The sequence below is a fragment of the Odontomachus brunneus genome, unplaced genomic scaffold, assembly GCF_010583005.1.
Source record: "Odontomachus brunneus isolate Ranch 3 - 2012 unplaced genomic scaffold, Obru_v1 Obru_scaffold_097, whole genome shotgun sequence".
NCBI lineage: Eukaryota > Metazoa > Arthropoda > Insecta > Hymenoptera > Formicidae > Odontomachus > Odontomachus brunneus.
Genome location: NW_022639547.1, coordinates 708997 through 729846, shown reverse-complemented (window position 1 = coordinate 729846; position 20850 = coordinate 708997). Strand labels below are relative to the sequence as shown.

The 20850-nt window shown below is 42.5% G+C and overlaps 4 protein-coding genes across 14 annotated transcripts in view; 2 read left to right on the top strand and 2 right to left on the bottom strand.

The window, feature by feature from the left end:
• The window catches only part of LOC116848699 (sn1-specific diacylglycerol lipase alpha), a 72189-nt gene extending 66758 nt beyond the window's left edge, over positions 1-5431 (top strand). For 4 of the 5 annotated variants that reach the window (XM_032825032.1, XM_032825028.1, XM_032825029.1 and 1 more), the window contains 4 exons: positions 1620-1987; positions 2764-3132; positions 3452-3626; positions 3717-5431. In XM_032825032.1, the coding sequence (XP_032680923.1) occupies positions 1620-1987; positions 2764-3132; positions 3452-3626; positions 3717-3998 (1194 nt within the window). In that variant the 3' untranslated portion in view covers positions 3999-5431. The remainder of the gene's footprint in view (positions 1-1619; positions 1988-2763; positions 3133-3451; positions 3627-3716) is intronic. The other variant, XM_032825033.1, reaches the window with a different exon arrangement.
• On the bottom strand, positions 5295-8593 carry LOC116848703 (protein Asterix). 6 transcript variants are annotated; one of them, XM_032825037.1, is made up of 4 exons: positions 8381-8593; positions 7589-7709; positions 7017-7450; positions 5926-6063 (listed from the first exon to the last, which is right to left on the bottom strand). In XM_032825037.1, the coding sequence occupies exons 1-3, from the start codon at positions 8431-8433 to the stop codon at positions 7025-7027; spliced, it is 600 nt and encodes a 199-aa protein (XP_032680928.1). In that variant the 5' UTR covers positions 8434-8593; the 3' UTR covers positions 5926-6063; positions 7017-7024. The 6 variants fall into 6 exon arrangements, with proteins under 6 accessions (XP_032680934.1, XP_032680931.1, XP_032680929.1 ...); XM_032825043.1 differs by lacking the exons at positions 7589-7709; positions 8381-8593 and adding an exon at positions 5295-5583 and having other exon boundaries at positions 5667-6063; positions 7017-7164; XM_032825040.1 differs by lacking the exons at positions 7017-7450; positions 7589-7709; positions 8381-8593 and adding exons at positions 5295-5604; positions 6605-6778 and having other exon boundaries at positions 5667-6063.
• Positions 8594-8602: 9 nt separating this feature from the next.
• On the top strand, positions 8603-12808 carry LOC116848700. 2 transcript variants are annotated; one of them, XR_004379001.1, is made up of 6 exons: positions 8603-8981; positions 9551-10272; positions 10348-10470; positions 10652-10816; positions 10900-11207; positions 11570-11719. XR_004379001.1 is itself a non-coding variant. In XM_032825034.1 (6 exons), exons 1-6 carry the CDS (start codon positions 8942-8944, stop codon positions 11846-11848), a joined length of 1494 nt encoding a protein of 497 aa, XP_032680925.1. In that variant the 5' UTR covers positions 8603-8941; the 3' UTR covers positions 11849-12808. The 2 variants fall into 2 exon arrangements, 1 of the variants encoding a protein (XP_032680925.1); XM_032825034.1 differs by having other exon boundaries at positions 10900-11064; positions 11570-12808.
• A 654-nt stretch (positions 12809-13462) lies between these two features.
• LOC116848701 (interferon-related developmental regulator 2) lies at positions 13463-19175 on the bottom strand. The gene is made up of 6 exons (XM_032825035.1): positions 18928-19175; positions 15938-16416; positions 15130-15383; positions 14814-15057; positions 14511-14726; positions 13463-14408 (listed from the first exon to the last, which is right to left on the bottom strand). The coding sequence occupies exons 1-6, from the start codon at positions 18959-18961 to the stop codon at positions 14322-14324; spliced, it is 1314 nt and encodes a 437-aa protein (XP_032680926.1). The 5' UTR covers positions 18962-19175; the 3' UTR covers positions 13463-14321.
• Positions 19176-20850: the final 1675 nt, after the last annotated feature.

Genomic DNA, 20850 nt, shown 5'->3' with positions numbered 1-20850 from the left:
TATACACATATATCGATATATATATATATATTGGAGACTTGCCAAAGTTCGTCGATGATTTCGAAGAAAATTTTACAATACATTAAAATTATATTTTTTTCTATAACGTTGTTTATGAAATTGGACTAAGATTGTAGCGTAAACTTAAAAAATAAGTAAATCTCTAACGATCTACCGAATATACGATATAAAAAACATTCAAGTAAGTACAATTTTGTAATAATTCATTTTTAATATATATTGATAACAGAAATTCGACAGTTGAACTTTTGCAAGCTTCTGATGAGAATACACACATACATATTTACACACAAGCATGCACACCGACACAAATGCATGCGCATCACGCATTGACCGATCATATCGTTCTCATTGTGCATTCGGCGTTCAACTAGAGTCGATTGCCCTATTGATCCCCCCTAGAGTGGACTTTAGCGAGAGTATCGTCTGGTTTGCATGTTGAATGTGATTACGGTCGAGCAGGTGTCGATTCCTCGTTCGATCAACAGCAGCGGCCGAGTCACTAGGCCTGTTCTTTGTAGCTGCGCTGCTAAACTAGTGCAATAAATTAGAGTGAGAAAACATATATTTATCTCACTTCAATATATTGCACCAGTTGAGCAGCGCAGCTACAAAGAACAGGCTTACTGTGTCACGAAGAACGTACATATGTCCGTCTCGCGACCGAGTTCCGCGATGGAGTAGGGGAAGAAGATTGCCCGAGCAAGGTAGCTAGGATCTATTATCCCGGAATATCGTCCGCGTAAAATGTCTTGCGGTCACTCGGCTAGCTACTACGTATTCACGTAAATTGGCCGTCGAGGTTGATTTGCGGCCGGTCCATTCGCGAATACGAAATAAAACGAAAACCTCAAGAAGAGATCGCTCGCAGGAGAGGGAGCTATCGCCGGAAGCGGCGAATCTCAATTTCTGCCTAAAGATTTACTATAACCCGCGACGCGGATTCTCCCTTTTTAAAGCCGACAGATACTTAGCTAGATGCTAAGTCAACCGATCGATAAGAACTCGACGAAGAAGAGTGTTCGTCAAGAGAGTCGCGCAATATGCGCGACGGTCCAGCGAGGGGGTCCGAGATGACAAGTTGCAAGTACGAACTTCGTAATCGTAACTGTGGTCTCCTCTGATTGTCTTTTTCATTTAATTAACTCGACTGATGGAGTCAATCTCGAGAGAAATTTGTTTAAACTCGGAGTTCCCACGAAGATAAGGTCTTGAAGCAAACTTTTGCTTTAAGATAAAAGTACGAATGCCCGAACACACGTACCTGATACCTGATCCATTCTTTTTGTTTTAAGTATAAATATGAAATATATACGTATATTTCATATTGAGAGTTTAAATATTCGTATTTAAAGACCGAAATAACACGAAGAATCGGTACGTTTGCCCCTTATTTGAAACATTATTATTCGTCTTATTTGTCCAACGTGGAAGTAACACAACGCGCAATGAAAAATCTTTCGTTAACGGAGAAACGAGCCTCGAGGGCAAGTCTCAGCGAGTCTGACGATTTGTACCTGCGACTTGGCGACCGCAACTTGCGCGCCAACAAGCTTTACCAGCACACTATATGCACTACGGGCGCGCGCGTATGTCAGGTTGTGACGACCCTGGGACCGGCGAAGCCGCAGAGGCTGGCGTCCGGCCACGCGTCGTCCACGGAGGCGTCGGAGGCGCGCGAGCACCAGGTCGAGGTGCAGTTGGAGCTGGAGGCGCAGGAGCAGGAGATGCGGGCTCTGCTGTCGCCGTCCAGCCCGGTGAGATGTCGGACACTCGGCGGCGGCAACCTGGCCAGCACGCCGCCGCACCGGCTCTGCCTGGAGACGAGCTTCACGTCGCTGCAGAGCCCGACGGATCTTCCCCAGGCCGGCCGCGAGCTCAGCGTGGACTCCAGAGGCATCCCGTGGGAGTACATGAGCCTCGCCAGCGAGCTGCTCAACACGCCGCGGCCGGACGAAAGCAAACCGTAAGAACGATGAGCGCGCCTGAAAGACCCTTCGCGCTCTCTGACTCGTCTCTCAGATCGCGAAGGGTTGAACGCGTCGTGTCGCGACGTGACGTGTGATGGACAAGTGGAAGAAGAGATCGAAGCGAAGCGGTGACGATGGCGATGAGCCGCGTTTTGACCGCGTTGTTAATCGGCAGGATGCGTCACCGTATATGTGTGTGTGTGTGTGTGCACTTCTCGTTGTCAAGTAATACGATCCGCTAAAAAGTGCGCGATGATCTTACACAAAGAGCAGAAGGGGGGACGGTAGCCAAACCCGTTAGAGAAATGTGCCTGATGTTGTGAGTAGCGCAGGAGGGCATTCGATCGGGAAAATCACATAATCGCACACATCCGCTTTTCTTCATCTGTCGCTCGGACTCACATGAATTCGCGCAGCTCTTTCGTTTCACGCTCTCGTTCACACTCTCGCTTCTCTCTCGCTTAGAGCTCTCTAAATCCTCCTCACCTCAAATCATGAATGCATTGTCGTGCACCTGAAAGCCTGAGAATGTCGTGATCGCATCGAGATGCCGCCGCGCTGTCATGAGCGATCACGGCGCGCAATCTTCGCAAATAATCGCGACGTCGCGCAGGAAGTGTTCCGCGCCGAACGGCGCGACGTCCGAAGAAACGTCTCAGATGTCTTCCTCTGTGGCTGGATGTTCTTCGGATGCTCGCGCCGTTCGGTCCTAATGACGGAAAGTGCGGAGTAATCACCTTCTGTTTCTTCTCTGTGCCTCGCCGACGAGAAGGTTCGGTCGCCGGCACGATTGGGACGACCGCACGGCGCCCTTGGCCACCCCGGAGACGCTCTCGGAGGCCTCCAGCAGTCCGCCGTCGCCGGTGGTGCCGGCGCCGCGGCCGATGCGACGTACCCCCAAGATTCCGGGAAACTTGTCAACGGCGGCGGACGACCTGAAGAACAATCTGCACTACGCGATGCTCTCGGCGAGGAACTACTTCCTGAGGACGGGGGAGCGCGCGGGCAGTAACAACGGCGGTGGTAGCGGCAACAGCAGCAGCGGAAACAGCGAGGCGAGCTACGAGAGCGCCAAGAGCCTGGCCGCCGCCGGTCTTCCGCCGCCTGTACCGAGACGACGAGACTCTGTCACCGTCAGAAGGTGATTGTTGTTGCCGTCAGATCGTCATCATATTCATATCACAAGGTGTCCCGAGACTTCTGCAAACCACCAAACAAATTTAAGAACTGGGCAAACTATATAAACATACTTAAGAATTAGAGTTTTATAAGAATTTTTTTAGACAAAACTTGGACGGTGTTAAGGTGGACAGAGATCTTGGTATTAATATCTCTTACGTGGCTAACGATTTTCGAAACCATTTCAAAATTAATGCAAAGATGTTTGATATCAGATTTGTCGCAATGCTCTGATCGGAATAGCTGTGGTGTCTTGTTTACTGAGCTTTGTGCGGTTGCAGGGAGCAACGGATGTGCACAGCAGCGTGCTGCAGGGACGACCTGTCGGAGAACTCGTCGACCCGCACGTCGTCGCACTCCTCGAGGAACTCTCACACATCGCATCGTGTGCAGGTGGAACTGTACGAGGAGGAGAACGACACCAACGGCTCCAGTTTGGACTTCTACGAGGCGAAGGTACGTACGCAGGTTGATCTGCCTCTTCACTCATCTGATACTTGTCGCGCATCATCTATTGCCGCATGACTGATCTCTCGCGCTCTTCAGGGTTCCTCCGGCCAGCGCGACAGCAGCAACGATGTCTTCCTCAGCGTGCGCAGCTCGCCGGAATGCAAAGGCCTTATGGCGCCGGCGACAGATCTGGGCGCCGAGTGGAAGAAGCGCTTCGACGCCACGGGCGTGAGCGGCGGCGACGCCTCGTTACCGCTTCTTCGAGGTCTGTCGCCCACGCCGACCACCGGCCAGCACAACTCGCCGTTCTTCAGCGCCAAACGGAAGAAATACGTGTACCCTATCACGTTGGTAGGACGAGGTGAAAGCAGCGTTTAGTCCGAGAAAGATTGAATCGAATGGAGAAGTCGGTTGGAGACACTCTATGCGCGACGATCTCTTCAGCCTCAGTTGGGAGGGACGTTGCGAGAGGACTTTAGTTTAGCGAACTGGAATAAGCCCAATCGAGGACCACGAGGCACATTTAGCATTAGTGACGTGCGAATACGTGTGCCAAAAATTCTGTTCTTCTTCTAATTCTTTTTCTTCTCCTCCTCTCAGTCTCAGGGTTTCTATTCGACTTGTTTAAGCGACACTAATGTCCAAAAGACTCTTGAACAAATTGAAATGTCTGCGAGACGTCTTTAACAATTTTTTATACGTTTGAATTGTTTGTTCTTGAGTTATTCGACTCATAGATTCTCAGGTCTTTTCTCAATCATCTTCCAGTCTCAGCACGTGATTACTCGATTATCAAAACTGAATATAATGCAATAAAAAGCCATTTGTGACTCCCTCGGGACGTTCGGTCTTTTGTCGCGGTCTTACTATCGTGACGATAAGCAACGGGGAGGAAGGAGTGTGTGTTCCCCCAGCTAGAAATCTTTTAGCACGATTAATCCTAAAACCCTAAACGCAGATAAGATTTATCCAGACCAATTTTTCAAATATCACCGTTCTTGAAAATATGCTTTGTTTATTCATTATAATTTTGTTCAACCAAAAGATGCTTATTCCTCAATATTTTCCACACCGATTGAAAGGAAAAAAGACTGGATTTTGATCATTTTCCCGACAGTTATGAACAAATGAAATTGCGCTAGATAAAATTTATTTAGAGCTAACTTTTTTAAGTTTAAAGTTCTAGGATTAATGCGTGCACCGTACATGGCAGCAGCGGCCTATTCTGCATCGATATTGTTTGAGATATGGTAGAGAGACCATTTGATTTTTTTATACATTTCTAAACGCGGCTTTGAAGACGAATCTCGCGCGCAGTCTCTACGTTCCCGATCTTTTGATATAATTTGATACTGTTCTTAGTTCGTTAGAACACGCTCTAACATATGAGCCGATTACGTCGCGATAAATTAAGCGTCGATACTTTTCTATCGATCCACGCGAGTTACTCTAAGTATAAGAGGCGGGATAGGACATGATATGCACGAATGACGAACCTCTCGCGAGGTATCATCGCGACTGTAGTCGGATCCGGTGCGATCGTCGAACATACGACTCCTTAGAAATTGCTCATTCAAGGAATCGGAACTTCGACGTCGCTGTATTTATGTAAAAAGTAGACTGGACGCGTCGTAGACGGCGTTTCACTCTAGTCAGTATATCTAGTCGGTACGCTTAGAAAAATGTAATATTTATTGATTCCTTGTAATATTTATAGAGTCCCTTAGAAGAGGCTTACAGGACATAGAGAGTTGATATTCTAATGTAATATAAATTATTTATAAGAAATAAACGATGAATATAGAAGGTCACCTCAGTACACATTGCGCACACAGTCCTGTCTGCATGTTCCTTCAATGACTGCGTCATAAGAATCATCGACAGAGTGGACTCGACATTCATGATGAATAATAATGTATTGCTGCAATGAACTGGTGGACTTCGTTCATTATTAGACATCTCTCTGTACAAGATAAACAATAATCTTTTAATTCAACATTTATCATACACTCTACATTACGAATGTTCAAGGTTTCTCGCACTCACATATAGAAAAACATTAACAAAGTGAGTCATTTGTGGAATCACACGATAGATTTGTTCACTGCATAGCACTCGCCCACGGTGGCGTCATGGGATTAGGATTTTGCAAGTAAGACATCACGACCGCTGATATCGACAGCATAAAACAGCTGAGGACCTGCTTGGCGTCCTCACAGGCTCGGGAATTAGCGTAGCTGATGCAGGAGCAGTACAGCGCCACCCAGGCACACCACTTCAGCCTCATCATCAAACCACACATGCTGAAGATCATTCCGATGACGTTCATGTAATCTGGCGTCAGGTCGTCTTGCGTCTGATTTTGATTGTTCGAGCCGGGCGGTTTGTAGCGAACTTCCTTGTCGGGTCGCCGCGGATCTGTTGAGCTGTTCATCTTGGTAGTCTATGAATATCAGGGAAAAATACACTATAAAATCAGGAAAAAACTGACAATAAATGATACCTCGTTACTTAATAACAAAACCAAATTGATAAATAGGTTTTGAAACAATTTTCACTTTATCTTGACAAAAAATATATCTTTTATATCTTATTATTTTTACAATTACAGATGTGACATTATTTGCAAATTCATTCATTGAAGTCGCAACTCATCACTTGCAGGTTGGATTAAGTTATCATGAATAATTTTCAAAATAATTTCCACTTTATCTTGACAACAAAATATGTTATATATATATCTTGTTTTTATTACAGAAACAATATTATCTGTAAATTCATTACTGAAGCCGTACGACCTGTCACTTGCAGGTTAGGTTATCACTTTGTTAAAAACTTAATTATTTACAAATTTATTGTGTCGTATCAAATAAAACATTAGTGTAAACGATGTAAATAAGATAACGATATATTTACATGCAAATTCAAAGATATATGCTATACGGAATAAGAGATAACTCAAAGGATTATCACTAAGTACCAACTTCCTTCTCTTTTTTAGCTGAAGCGCAGGAGGAGCCCTCTACATTCTGCATTATATTCGGTCTGTTCTTTTTAGCTGCACCGCTGAACCAGTTCAGTAAGTTAAAATGAGACAAGTATAATTTTTTCTCACTCTAACTCATTGTAATAGTTCAGAAATATAGCTAAAAAGAACAGACCATACACCATAGGCAAATCCCGAATATGCGCTTTTCATTAATATGAATTTGATTGTTTTATTGGCTATGTATCGTTTCGAGATGCAGTTAATGAAATGATTGTTGGCACAAATATGCAAATGAAAGTAACTGATGAGATACAGACATAGAAGCAAACAAGAGAAATTCTATTGCAGTACAATATAGACATTTTTTTAACTTTATTATACAATAAATTATCCTAAACTTAACGTACATGGACGATTATTCTAGTTTTTTATCTGTCCTATCTTCTCTGCTTTTGCTTTTAGGATCGTCGGAATTAGTTGCTCTTTTCATGTCTATTCTCGGTAACATATGTGCAGACTGCTGTGGTATTAAGGCTGCTATGACATATCTGCCTTCCTCATTCACAAAGTTGAATACTTTACATGCTTGAAACACAGGTAATATCTCCACAGTGATGTTATATTTGTACATAAGCTTCTGTGTACTTCTGATAAATTGGAGATTGTATTGGCTATCCACTCCAATAATCAGAAGATCAGGTTTAGGCTCCAGAACAGTAAACAGTGACAAAGTCGTGTCGTTTATATACTTTGCTGATGCAATATTCCAACAGAGAGCTTGTCTTGGGAAGAGCACTGTTGGTCCTAGTATTACCATGCCATTGTGCAAGGTGAATCCATCCTTCAAAATAAAATAATCAATTACGATCCAGAACAATAGATTAAGACACTGTTAAATGTCAATTAGTTATATAAAATACCAATCAATTGCTTGAAATGTCAACTTTCTAAATGAATCAACGAAGCATATCAAGCTCACCTTATTGCATTTAGATATTAGGATTCTAGGGCCAATTTCCTTACTGATAAATGTGACGGTAGTTTTACCAGGACCCTCGTATGCAGACACATTTTTTACAAGAGATGTGACATGTATATTCCTACAAAAATTGTGAATACTATTTAAAAGAGAGTAAACGTCACAATGATTGAATTAGTAAGGAAGCATGATCAATTTTACATTTTTATTAATAAATAATTAATAGAACTGCTAACAACACTAATGTTTACATAAAACCTTGGTTTGTCAGTAATAAAAATAATAGGAAATAAAATTATCAATAAATATCTATTATAACTTTAATGAAATATTAAATAATGTAGTTATACCAGTAATTGAACCAGTAATTGAAAAAATGAATCATGACCCAATTATCCAGTACAGGCTCAATGACTAAATAATCATTAAATAATATTATAAATTAACATAGAAAAAATATCTAACAGAATTTCTCAAAAATTCTTTCCCTTCTTTCAGAAGTATAATATGTATATAATATAAATATAAATATATTAATGTTTCACACAATCAGTAAGACAAGGTTCACTTACTGAAACATCTACCTTATCGATTGAATTTTTTATGAAATGAAAACAGTAGGAACGAGAAATCGCTAAGAGACGCATAGATAGACGAATTTCGTTACTTTCTCTCGCGATGTTAAACGGAAAATCAATTTTATTTTTGCTTACTTCTAAATACAGTACGACAATCAACGAGACACCGGCTTCTATATGTGTTTACGTCGTGCAATTTTTGGGCGTCACATACCTACAACTTCGCAGCGCTTGCCTCAGCTGACACAGTTTGCCGGTCACATTCATCGCGTTCAGTTAGAGTACGCGAACTTTCAACGAGAAATGGGTTCACGAAAGCAAGTTGAGGTTAAGACGCATACTCTGCGTAATGTAGTTTTGCAGGTTAGGTTAGGTTCTATCGGTCGCGTGATCCTTCTCTCGCTGCCTCTATCTCTGTTTGCCTCTGTGATTGGCCGACGAAGCACAGGCTACATTCTTGATAAATCTGTTCTTGGAATCGCCTTCGAGCGAGAATGACGCGATGTGAGGGAAACATGGAGAACATCGGCACACAATGGGCGGCAGGTGATTTTTTTTTCGCAAAATACCTGCAAAAACTCATCGCACATGGATGGCAAAAACGACGGCTCGTCCGAGTCATGATTTAAAGGCACGTCATGGCGACGCGCCATCGCTCGCAGCGATCGCCCCTTCCCGTTTTTTCGGTATATTTTTAGCAATATCACATATAAATACTCCATCGTAGAGATACGTTATTTTAATGTAACACCGATGATCATCGATTGCAACGAAAATGAACAAAGGCTGCTGGAAGTTCGACGAGGAGGATAAGGGTGAGCGTGCGATCGTTTTCTCTCTCTCTCTCTCTTTCTCTCCCGAGAAATTCGCGAGAATGATTCACATGGGATCGATATTTCGCTCTCGGAGAAGCACTGCGTGTTTTCGCGGCCCGAGAAAGCCGATGCTCTTTGCAAATTGTACGCAGATTCACGTCGAAGACACAGAAATGCGTGTCGATTCTGCGTCTTGGTTAATTGGACGGCGCATCAAACGGTTGTCACAAGAGGGACACGACCGTCTCGTCTTATACGTAGTAGAGCAATTTTTATTCTCGATGTAGCACTCGACTCGCAGCCCCCCTTTTTTTCTCATTCGCCGCTAAACGTGAAAAATAACGCCGGCAATGGGAGATGATTGCCCTTGGTGTGCGCGAGCAGTCGATGAGAACCCGTGAGGATTAATCTATAATCAGAATTGACATTAATATCGTCTAAAAATAATTTGCATTTCAAGGTAAACGTAAAAATAGGGCGCTGATATGAGGGGAGAAAACATGCAGTGCTTGAATAGATAAGTGATAGGTGGGTTTGATCGATTAATAAGATGTATCTTCTCTGCACAGCCTTGTACATAGATCTGGAGGAGGAGGACACAGATGAAGACAGGATTTATAGCTCCTGGGATCAGACTCCTGATATACTCTTGGAGGAGATATTTTCATACCTGACAATCCGTGAGCGTTACTATGCATCCTTGGTATGCCGTTCGTGGTATCGTGCCTTCAAGCTGCAGAATGTATGGCGTACGTTCACTCTGGAGGACACCACACTCACCAGGGGCAAGTTCAACTACTACAGTGGCTGGCAGTATGTCCTAGATCACATGAGAACGTCCACTTGCCTGAACAAGGTCGGCAGGAATTTTCGTTCACTCATATTCGAGCCCATGCTGAATTTCTACAATCTCTACGAGTTCATGAACATGATATCGTGGTATGCCGAGAACCAGGGCTCGGACAATACCTCCGTGGCTGGTGTGGGTACTTATATAAGGAGGCTTAAGTTCACCTTTCCCTGTAACATGGCAAATAGGGATGATCCTGATCGAATTAGGCTCTTTGGCACAGGCGGCAAGCTGCTCGAAGCGCTGAAGAGGCTCATGAGAAACTTGCAGAATCTCAGGTGTTTAGAACTGATTGATCTGATGCTCGACAGCAAAGAAGCCTTGCACCTGATGGACGACATTTGCACCAATTGCACTCAGACCTTGTCCAAGTTGGTGCTGATAAACACCACGCGTTACAACTGCCCGTTGCTGCATGTGGGAGTATTTATAAACTTAAACGTAAGCACATAGCATACCGTGAACGTTTTACGAACTCTTCGACAATAAATCAAGTGTACAATGTGTCTCTTCCAGGTCTTGGTCGTGAGTCCGCAAAATCTGCATGAGGATATAATAGAGCTGATAGGCTACACGAAATTGCAACACTTACATATTTTGCAGAATCGATACAGTCCGAAGGACACAACCATAAGATTGGTAACTGCAATTTATTCATTCCAACAGTTCTATGTTAAGGAAATTCTGGATGCAGCATTCTATACATTTATAATTCTATACAACTAAAGTATCCAGTAATCTCTCAACGTATAGTATTGCACATTTAGCGTGCAGCAATCATGCGTTAATATGGATATCCATTATGAATATTTGATTCCAGCCAAAGAGATCTTCATGGATAAAGATGAGGGCACATAATCCTCAACTGAAGGTACACTTCGAAGTAGAGAATCACAAGGCCACGGATATTCTTTTGCCCATTGACCTGCTAGAACATAGCGCCATACCCTGTCATAGTATAATTCTGGATACTCCAAATACGCAGGTCAGCGAGCTAACAGTAGATTAACGATAAATATAGTGGCAGACTCGCGGTGGAGATCGCCATTCATATGACTGTCTTTACAGATCTCGCCGTCCACGATACTTACCCACGGAGCGTTCTTCGACTCAACGATACGAGTGTACGCTTTCAAAGGGATAACCAGGTATTACATGGACAGGAGCTTCGCGACGAGATTGGACGAGGCGCTGGTGCAATTCTGCAAAATGTGCCCGCAACTGCATACACTGGTAGCATTTTCCACTTGAATCGACCCTCTGACTCGCCTGTGAACTTACTCTTTCTAAACTGCTACGCTGATGTTAACAACGCCTTTATGACATACTGGCATGCGCTCGTACCCTTCACACTGTGAAAGGCTTTCTTGCTACGTGTGAGTGCAAATTCCTTCCGACTACCGTTTTAGACCTCACTTCAGACTTATTTTACATGTGGATTCTTCTAGATAAAGATTTTGCTTTCTCGTGTATCTAATCGAACAACAAATCAGCTTACATCAAACATGAAATGTTCGGCTAGAACAGATCGAGCCGTTATATTCGTAAAATTCGTCTTGAGATATAATCTCATACCCAAAGTGAACTTTATCATAAACTCGATCGGTTCTGTCGCTAAACACTCGATATGTGTAATACATATTAACTTGAGTCAAATTTTTCGCGCTGTCACTGTATCTATTATTGCACACACATATACACACACATAGTCAACTCACGACGACACATTTTTCCACAGATGATCCACGACAAGATATCGACAGCCACGATTCTGGAAATCGTGTCCACCGCGAAACGCTTGCGCTGTTTGTATGTGCGGCGAAACGTGGTGCTGAAAAGATGCGACAAAAATTGGTCGAGGATTCTCGACTGGTCGCTCGAGCATCACGAATGGATTAAGGTAAATAGTCGTAGTTACGAGAGCACAGAAAGGGAGGTATCAAAGATACTGCGTTATCGATGGCATATGCTATCCGAAAAAGAGTTTAAAGAGCAAACGGTCAATATGCATGTGTAGTTGCATCGCGAGACGCTCACTTCTCTGTGTAGAGCATGGAGGAAGAGAGAACTTTAGCCGCGTTAAAAATAAAAAAAAAAGGCAATTCTTTTTATACTAATGCGTCTCCTGCAAGAAATAAGGCTGTAGATCGTTGCCCACCACGACTGAATGCTTATATATAGTGTTAATGTTTAATTTTATTTTTACGATACGCTTTATATATATCTATAAATTGTTATTGTAAAGATTGTTATACCGCGGATACATCACGAAAAGAGACAGGAAATATGTGTATTTATTTGAGACGTTACCTCTGCTATACGATGTCGCAATGTTTCACGATGGAAATGACTGTGATCGATATATTTAACGGCGCATATAACATACGCGTTGGACTGTTCTACGGATAAGTTTGTTGGAACAATAAGCGTAACAGCCAATAAACCAGGTAAACAGAATCACTGCACGCTCACGTTCTATCTATGTTCTTGTTTATTTGAACGTATGTCACTATAACTTACGTTTAATTATGTACAACGCTAGTAAATATCTTGAACACCTTAATTACATATATAGTTAATTACAACATAGTTACTGTTAATATGCAAAATAATTGCCGACCAATGGTGTATCCTTTCCGTGTTATATTACTTCCAAACAAAACAACAATTTCATCAATAGCTGTTAAAATATCATACAATCAATTTGATTATCAAAATCAACAGATACAACACGTATCTAAGAGATAACAGTGAGATAATCAAAAGTAACAATAAAACATGTCACATCGTTTGATATTAGAGTTCAATAAAACGCTCCATAAAATCCAAGTAATTTAACTATGACGAACGTGTGTGATCGGTGTTATCAGCATTATGTCATATGTACATGTACTTAACTCTTGGCACATATATACATAAATATATCGAATATGCATGCATATATATGCATATATGTGCTGGATTTTATTTAATATTATTTGTCAGTTTATTTTCGCGAAGAACTTCTGTACTAATGCTATAAGTTGGAGAAACAAATGTACTTCCTTTTCCTTTAATTTGTTACACTAGTTCAAAAGTTTTTTTCGAAAACGAATAGACCTATTAATGTACCTGCTGAACGCGAGCAACTTAACCGCATCACATAGGCATGTATTAATAATTGCCATCTGAGACTTTTCTCATGTGAGATACTTTGATTTTCATTCAGAGTTGAATCCAAGTTTTCCAACTGAATTATAGATCTGTTCTTTCTTTTCAAAGAACTTCCTGAAGTAGTGTGCACTGACACAAAAAATTAGAATGAGACAAAATGTTTTATTCTAACTTATTGCACCAGTTTAGGAAGTTCTTCGAAAAAAAAACAAGAAATATATGTGATATTTATATCTGTAGTCGCGATTTAACTGACAAATTATAACTAATCTAACTTTGGATTGAAATCTGAATATCTTTCAAGGCCCGTCTACAATGGGAGTAAAGTATGGCTGTAAGAGTAATAAATTGACCAATCATAGTCGAATGTGAGAAGAATAATCGACTGTGATTGGTCAATTTCTTACTATTACTTCTACAATGGGAGTAAAGTATGGCTGTAAGAGTAATAAATTGACCAATCATAGTCGAATGTGAGAAGAATAATCGACTGTGATTGGTCAATTTCTTACTATTACTTCTTACAATCACACTTTACTCCCATTGTAGATGGCCCTTCAATTTAGATAAATGTGTGTAAGTTATATACATGTGTGCATTGGTGTATATTATACCAGTGAATACATTTATATTGCATAGTTATTTGGCAGAATATTTGGAAGGATTTGTATAGTGATTCAATATATCCTAATATTATCAAAGATTGTAAGCCGAGATTATATCACGGCCTACAATCTTTGATAATATTAGGATATATAGAATTTACTACACAAATCCTTCCAAATATTCTGCCAAATAACTATGCAATATAAATGTATTCACTTGTATAATACACACCAATGCACACATGTATATAACTTATACACATCTATCTAAATTGAAGGGCCGTCTACAATGGGAGTAAAGTGTGATTATAAGAAGTAATAATAAGAAATTGATCAATCATGTAAATCAAGTGTGATTGTAATAGTAAGAAATTGATCAATCACAGTCGATTATTCTTCTCACATTCGACTGTGATTGGTCAATTTATTACTCTTACTTCTTACAGCCATACTTTACTTCCATTGTAGACGGGCCTTGAAAGATATTCAGATTTCAATTGTACTTGAATATCTTTCATTTGAGACAAGTTTCATGTAACGACTATTAATACGGATTATAAAATTCCCGTGAATGGAGAACCTATGTGGAGTAGAATTCGTGTGCAATTCAGTCCCGAGGTACCGAGCAAAATCATAATTCGCTATAGAATTTTATAATAAATAAGAAATTGAATAATATCTGTATTACGCTAACAGAAGAATTAGACAGGCAGGAGCAGAAGTGAGAAGCGATTACGGTGCCATAGCTGCGGATCGTTTGTCACGGTTCTTGTTGCGTTGGATCGTGCGCGCCTTGAATGCGGCTGCGTTCATCAGCGTCTGCAAAAGCACCGAGAAAACGCCCTCTTAGTCTCACTTCTCAATGAAATCAAACGGTAACAGCGACTTTTCCAAATTTCACTTCCACAAATTTCCACCTACCCTCTCTAATTTGCTTGTTTTCTGGGACGATGGTATAGGTAGAACTTTGTTGCCGAGGTGAAAGATCTCACGCAGCAGTTGATTCTCAGCTAAATGGATATTGATACCGGGACCCAACAATCGGCAGCAGGCGTTATATTGCGTCCTCGCGCACCATCCCTCCAAGTACAAGATCTCCTGGCCAAATCTCACGTGCATCTCCGGAACAACATCTTCCTGGAAAAGCGAAAACGTCTTAACGCCTCTATCTCCAATTCCTCAAAATAGACGGATAGCCTCCATTGTGAACAAAGTTCAACTTGCCTCGATGTAACGCAGAATGTCTCGGAAATTAGCACGTTGCTGTTTGCGATCCTTCTTGGCTCTGAACTTGTTTGAATCCGTGGCGAGTTCCCTGAGAATTTCGACGAGATCCAGCGCCCAGTCCTGCTCGTAGTCGCAGGAGAAGTCGCGGCCGAGCTCGAACACCACGGCCAACGCCTCGCCGGCCGATAAACGTACGTCGAGATGCGGTGATTCCAGCAATTCGCGCAATCGATTGAGAGAACTGAGAGAAAAATCACGTTTACGACACAACGACGATGGCTAATCAATCGCATTCAGTCAGTCGATTACTTACGGCATGTAACTGTTCGTTTTGTCGCTCGCCAGCAAATTGTAGATGTCCGCGGAAGTCATGACCGTCAGAAGCAGAGTCCATGAGGAGATAGCCGCTGCGTGTAGCGCCGCCGTGTCCGCAGATATGTTTGCGATCGCGCCGTTCCCCTTCAGATAGGATCCGGAGAAAATAGACGATAGCAGCTGCATAATTTCGATGGTGTCGTCTGCGTCGTTGCCCGACAAGAATTGGTTCATACTCAGCGCCCAACAGCACTGCAATCATTTCGTCAACGTCAGCCATAAAGAATCGAGATCGCTGAGGAGCGGATGCGAGGTTTTATAGCCAGTGAGTGAAAGACTGCAACGCTCTTTATCTTCAACGAGTTTCGTATCTGATAGGATATTCGTTCTTTAGAGATTCTCAGGAGATGCATTCGCCTATTTGATGTTGGCGTGTTCTCGAGTTCATTGAGGTAAAAAACGTTGCTGTCTTTCTCCTACCGACAGTACCGACAGTGGATTGCGAAATGGTTTGGGCACGATGAAGCTGGGGGCTCGCTAAACTGTCAACATTAAAATTATCCCGTCGTTATTGACGGAATTGTCCAGTAATTATATTATTAATTATTATTATTTAATGTTCATATACTATCAATTAAATTATTATCGTGGCAATGATGAGTTCAATGAGCTCCCAACTTCATTATGCTTAAGGTTTCGCAACCCACCGTAATATATCGTTTTCATATTCCTATATATGCATCCGAAGAAATGAATATCGATCCATCCTCTCTCTCTCACCCTCTCTCTCTTCCAAGATACATTACCTCGGCGCGAGCATGAACGGAAGCTGTATTGTCGCTCGCGATGAAGGTCAGGGTCGACTTGAGGTCCCTGCAGACCATCTCGGCGCTCTCGAACGCGCCCAACTGAACGCATAACAGGGTGCTCAGCCTGGCCGCCGTGGATTGCTCTTCGCCGCGTCCCTTCTTTAGGCCGCGCTCCACAGAGTCCGCGATGGTCATCTTCCTGTCCTCCACGAAGTCGGGGATGTACTTGATGGCGAAGATCTTCTCGATCCCGTTGAAGCAGATCGTCCGGCCCTTGGCGCTCTTCTGGGTCAGGCCGTCGATGGCCTCCCTCAGCTTCTCCTCGAACGCCTCCTGCTGCGCAAGTTCGTCCACCTCGTTGTCATTCACATCCTCCAGCACGCTACGATTGTCGGACTGGCCGCTGGTATCGCTACACGCGTCATTGTAGACGGAGTCCTCGTCGGATGTTAACTCAGCTCTTTTTCCACCGTGACCTGTGCCGTCGGCAAGACCAAGCACATAAGGTTGAAACATATGTTTCGCCTTTGGCGCCGAGCGTACCGAGATAAACGCGATAATCTCAACCTGCGTATTCCCTACCTCTCACCTGCTGCATTGTCAAGCTATTCGCGAGAGACTCCGTGTGTTACGTGTTAATTTAAACTAGATGTCCCTCTTTTCTCAGGACACTTCCGCGGTTTTTCACCCTTCGCCTCGGATTCGACCAAACTGGTTTGGCCTTGGTTTATTCCGACTCAGAAGATTTTTTTTTAAATGCTCCTGACAAAGCAAGACATTCTCGAGAGAACTCACAGCTCCAGTAAATATAGTAGCTTTGTTCCTTCTTACTTTTAAATAAGGATAACAAATTTTATCTTAGCATTTATCTCTATTTTTATTGTATATAGTAGACCTTTATTGTTGTTAAATTATTTTTCATAAGTCTACAAGTGAAATATTGCTTCATCTGTATATATATTTTTTCTCAACCTCTTCACTCCACGTTTATGAAGTGTCCGACGGGAAATCTGATCACCTTGGTTAATTGCGATTAACAAAAGCCAATTAGCGCACGCGATAACGACCCGACAAGATTCGCGTGTGCTTGGCGAATTATTAGCCACGTTGCCGCGCGCGTCTAGGAGTCACGCATATGTTTCGCATGCATCTCCGCCGATATACGTGGCGATCGTCGGCAAATATTTTGACAGTCCGCGACTGTTAACATCGAATCGATCGTGACGCATCGTGAAAAGAGCGACTTTCCGCCGACTGACGCTCGATTGCGAACGATCAGGGTCCGGTATGTTGATTCGAGGTGTTGCAGGTCTGAAACCGGTAGGTGGATAGGTAATTCGAGTCGTGAGAGAAAAATAATAACAGCTGAAAGTGAATGTCACGTTACGTAATGCGAAATCCACAGCTGTTGTACCTGTTTGCATTACCAGGTCGCGCGTGGTCGCGTAGCAGACCGTGATTGTAACAAACGCCGTGAATTGCGTAATTTATCGCGGCTGTGGGCTTTTTCAAATACAAAATAAAGTTCAAAGTAGAAAAAAAACCCTAAAACAGATAATACGTCCAGAGATCGCAATAAAATTGCGATATATTTAGCTCAAGGCTGTACACCGCGGATTACGGCGTAATGGTGTCGCCGAGAAGATTCATCAGATTAATCCTGATGTTTGCAAGAAGAAAAATGCTATGCGAAAATAAATATCGACTGAAGGAGATTGTAGCCGACGCGAATGTCGCCGAATTATCGGCGCGTGCGGATGAGTAAAAACACAGAGAAACGACGATTCATCATAACAGATAACTCGAGTATCAAAGATTCGCAGCTTATCCGGTGAGGAAAGTACACGGAAAGAATGAAAAAGACAGAAAGTCCCGCGATCGAGAAAATAAGGATTTTTTTATCGTATTAAATGTATTTATCTGGTCGAGCAAGATGAACGAATATCTGCAGAGGAGAGCTGCAACGACGTATTAATAAACTCAAGAAACGTGCGAGCGAGCGAGCGCGCGCGCGCGCGAGAGAGAGAGAGAGAGAGAGAGAGAGAGAGAAAGAGAGAGAGAGAGAGCATGGCAGCCCATTGCTGCCGATTGCGTAAAATCTTACTCGCGTCTGACTCGATCGCGATTGAAGAATGAGTCACATAGTCTGATTCCGTTTGTTTTCGGTTGCATTATGTTGCGAATATATATATTTATCTCGCTCGTTGAGTGCTTTCTGTGCATGAGATATATATTTGCAAATCTGACGAGAGGGGAGAATATATCGCAGAGATACAAGAGAGGGCAGTACAAATTTCGTAATAGAATGACAAGAATTGCATGTCGCTGAAATCGATGTTTTCTGCGAAAAATGATATCGAGAGAAAGAGAGAGAAACAGATCCGCGACCTCGGACTTCTCATAACCTCTCAAGAGAGAAAGATCACACGTGCCCTCGACACATGCCTCCTCGGGCGTTTCGCCGAATTTCCGCTCGCGTCTCTCGAATCTTTGTGATCCATCTTTCACGTTTCTCGTCCCGGAAAGCGAACCCGGGAGCCAGCCGCGTGCTGAAGTCGCCATGTGCTCTACCGAAGTGGAGGCATGAGAATCACATGGAGAATCGAGCTGGACGCGAAGCGGGACGCGAAGAATTGCGCGCGAAGTAGAGAGAGAGAGAAAAAGAAAGAAAAAGCAGCGAGGCGGGACCGAATCTCCTTCGAAGCGAAGAGAGAGACAGAAAAAAAGATGTGCGCTTTGGCGCAACGTGACGTAAGCCGTGCAAATAAATAAGATCCACGGGCGCGATGAATCACTGGAGCGGATTAGACACGGATAGACGGACAAGTGCAGTACCGATCGATAATTTAATAACGTCGAGAGAGCGCGTCACGTGCTCGTCCTTCGGATATTCACGGCCGACGGCGAAGACGTTGGAGACAGGATCGAGACAGGATGCGAGATAATACGACACAGGAGATACTCGCGAGGCGTACTCAAGTACTCACCGTACTTTCCTCTTCTGCCCCCTTTGCCTGGCATCGTTCCTCAGCTTGCTTATTGCACAATTGGTACTACGTGAAAGACTCGATCAAGAGGGTAAATGTCTCGCACTAGTGGTTTTCCTTCGTATACTGAATACACCACGTGAATTTTTCGTTGGGAGCTGACGAGAACTCATTAACATGTTGCGGAGCGTTCAGAACATACACGTCGAGACAGCCTACGACGGGCTTTCTCAATGTGCACTGCCGTTGGCTCTCCTCTTCTTCTCCTCTCTAGCTCGTCGGCGAACGTAGCCGAACTGGCCCGAGCGCTGCCGAGCGCGACGAGCGCGCAGAATCGCAGGGAGATTTGAACGGTGCGCCTGCGCGCCCTGTTGCGGTCGCAAGGTGCAGGTAGCCATGCGGAACTTGCCTTCTTTATGATCGCACTTTCTGAGCTATGCTGCACTTTTTAAAATTTCTGCTACAGGTGTCTCCGCCAGGGGTCGTATGGATGCCTACTGGAGTGCAGCCGGTGCAACTCGGTGCAGTTACGGAGAACAAATGAGGCACTTGCGAAATTCGAAAGGTTCTAAAGCCAGCGGCACACGGTGCTTGTTTTCATGCTGGATTGCTTGCTGGATGGAAATACTCTGTTCTGATTAGTGCATTTCTCTAAATGGATGGAAATACACCAATCAAAACAGAGTATTTCCATCCAGCACGAAAACAAGCACCGTGTGCTATTGGCTTTAGGTTCAGTTCCACACCTTCAGTTAATTTAACTGGCTGGTTATTCCATTGGACTTGACCAATCGCATTTGATATTAAGAAGAGTTAATCAGAATTAACCAATCACTATTGGGACTTAACTGGTAGTTAAAATTAAACGGATGTTGTGGAACTTGGCCTTACACGAATTTCGTGTAAACTTTCTTCGTTGCTCGGTTATTTCCCGGACGGGCTCTTAGAACGTGAAGATATTCGAAATGGGAGATCATTATCGACTGGCGAGAGATACGACTTATAATACGGTAAGATTAAATTCTAAACAAAATAAGTTTATTAATAAATCCACTGCATAAACGATGTTGTTACAAACGGGCTTTCGTACTTAAACTATCGATTAAGATACATTCGCATAAACGCTTAATTCTTACATTACGTTCATGTATATATTAACGAAACGAACATTCATACATTTATGCTTTACATAAGTATACAAACGAGATGTGAATTTATTAATTCTAAACACTAGTTCAATATTACTATAACCTTTCATCGTATAAAGTAATTGAAAGCACTTTAAGAAATAACATCATTAAAGCCCAGTTTCACAATCTCCGTTTAACTTTAACTACCAGTTAAGTCTCAACAGTGATTGGTTAATTCTGATTAACTCTTCTTAACGCTAAATGCGATTGGTCAAGTCCAATAGAATAACCGGTCAATTAAGTTAACTAGAGGTTGTGGAACTGGACCTTAGTCTGTTCTTTTTATTTTCTAACAATTAGAGGAAGACAAAATATACTTGTTTTGCTCTAACTTACTGCACCAGTATACACCAGTCCAGAAAGTCCTTCGAAAAAGAACAGATCTATTATTTACTGATATTGGTAAAATATACAGTTGCATGTTTTCCTTCCATAAAGGAGCACACAAGTCATTAGAATCACTTGTAAATATAATTAATATCTTAATTCTCAATGAAGACACTTTATTCATATGGTTACTTACATAAGATCTAGTTTCAAACGCGTACAAAATATACAAAAAATGTATTATATATTATTAAACATGACAGTGATGTAAATGGATTCTCTTCATTTTCATAAGTTCAACAGTTTCATGAGTAAATTGTCAAAATTGTACAATATGGAAAAAAGAGTAAAGGTAAGAGATATATAGATATAATTACTTAAATAGAATTAAGTATCCTCAATAAGT

Bases quoted from the DNA above. Each gene is read 5' to 3' on its own strand.
- LOC116848703 (XM_032825037.1), bottom strand. From the start codon at position 8,433: ATGAATGTGACCGGCAAACTGTGTCAGCTGAGGCAAGCGCTGCGAAGT. The intron at 7,710-8,380 runs GTATGTGACGCC...CAATTTTTGTAG, and splicing joins CAAGCGCTGCGAAGTTGTAG to GAATATACATGTCACATCTC. The intron at 7,451-7,588 runs GTGAGCTTGATA...TTTATTTTGAAG, and splicing joins TAATATCTAAATGCAATAAG to GATGGATTCACCTTGCACAA.
- LOC116848700 (XM_032825034.1), top strand. From the start codon at position 8,942: ATGAACAAAGGCTGCTGGAAGTTCGACGAGGAGGATAAGG. The intron at 8,982-9,550 runs GTGAGCGTGCGA...TTCTCTGCACAG, and splicing joins GTTCGACGAGGAGGATAAGG to CCTTGTACATAGATCTGGAG. The intron at 10,817-10,899 runs GTCAGCGAGCTA...CTGTCTTTACAG, and splicing joins TGGATACTCCAAATACGCAG to ATCTCGCCGTCCACGATACT.
- LOC116848701 (XM_032825035.1), bottom strand. From the start codon at position 18,961: ATGCCAGGCAAAGGGGGCAGAAGAGGAAAGTACG. The intron at 15,384-15,937 runs GTAATGTATCTT...AAATGATTGCAG, and splicing joins CCGTTCATGCTCGCGCCGAG to TGCTGTTGGGCGCTGAGTAT. The intron at 14,727-14,813 runs GCAAGTTGAACT...TCGCTTTTCCAG, and splicing joins ACATTCTGCGTTACATCGAG to GAAGATGTTGTTCCGGAGAT.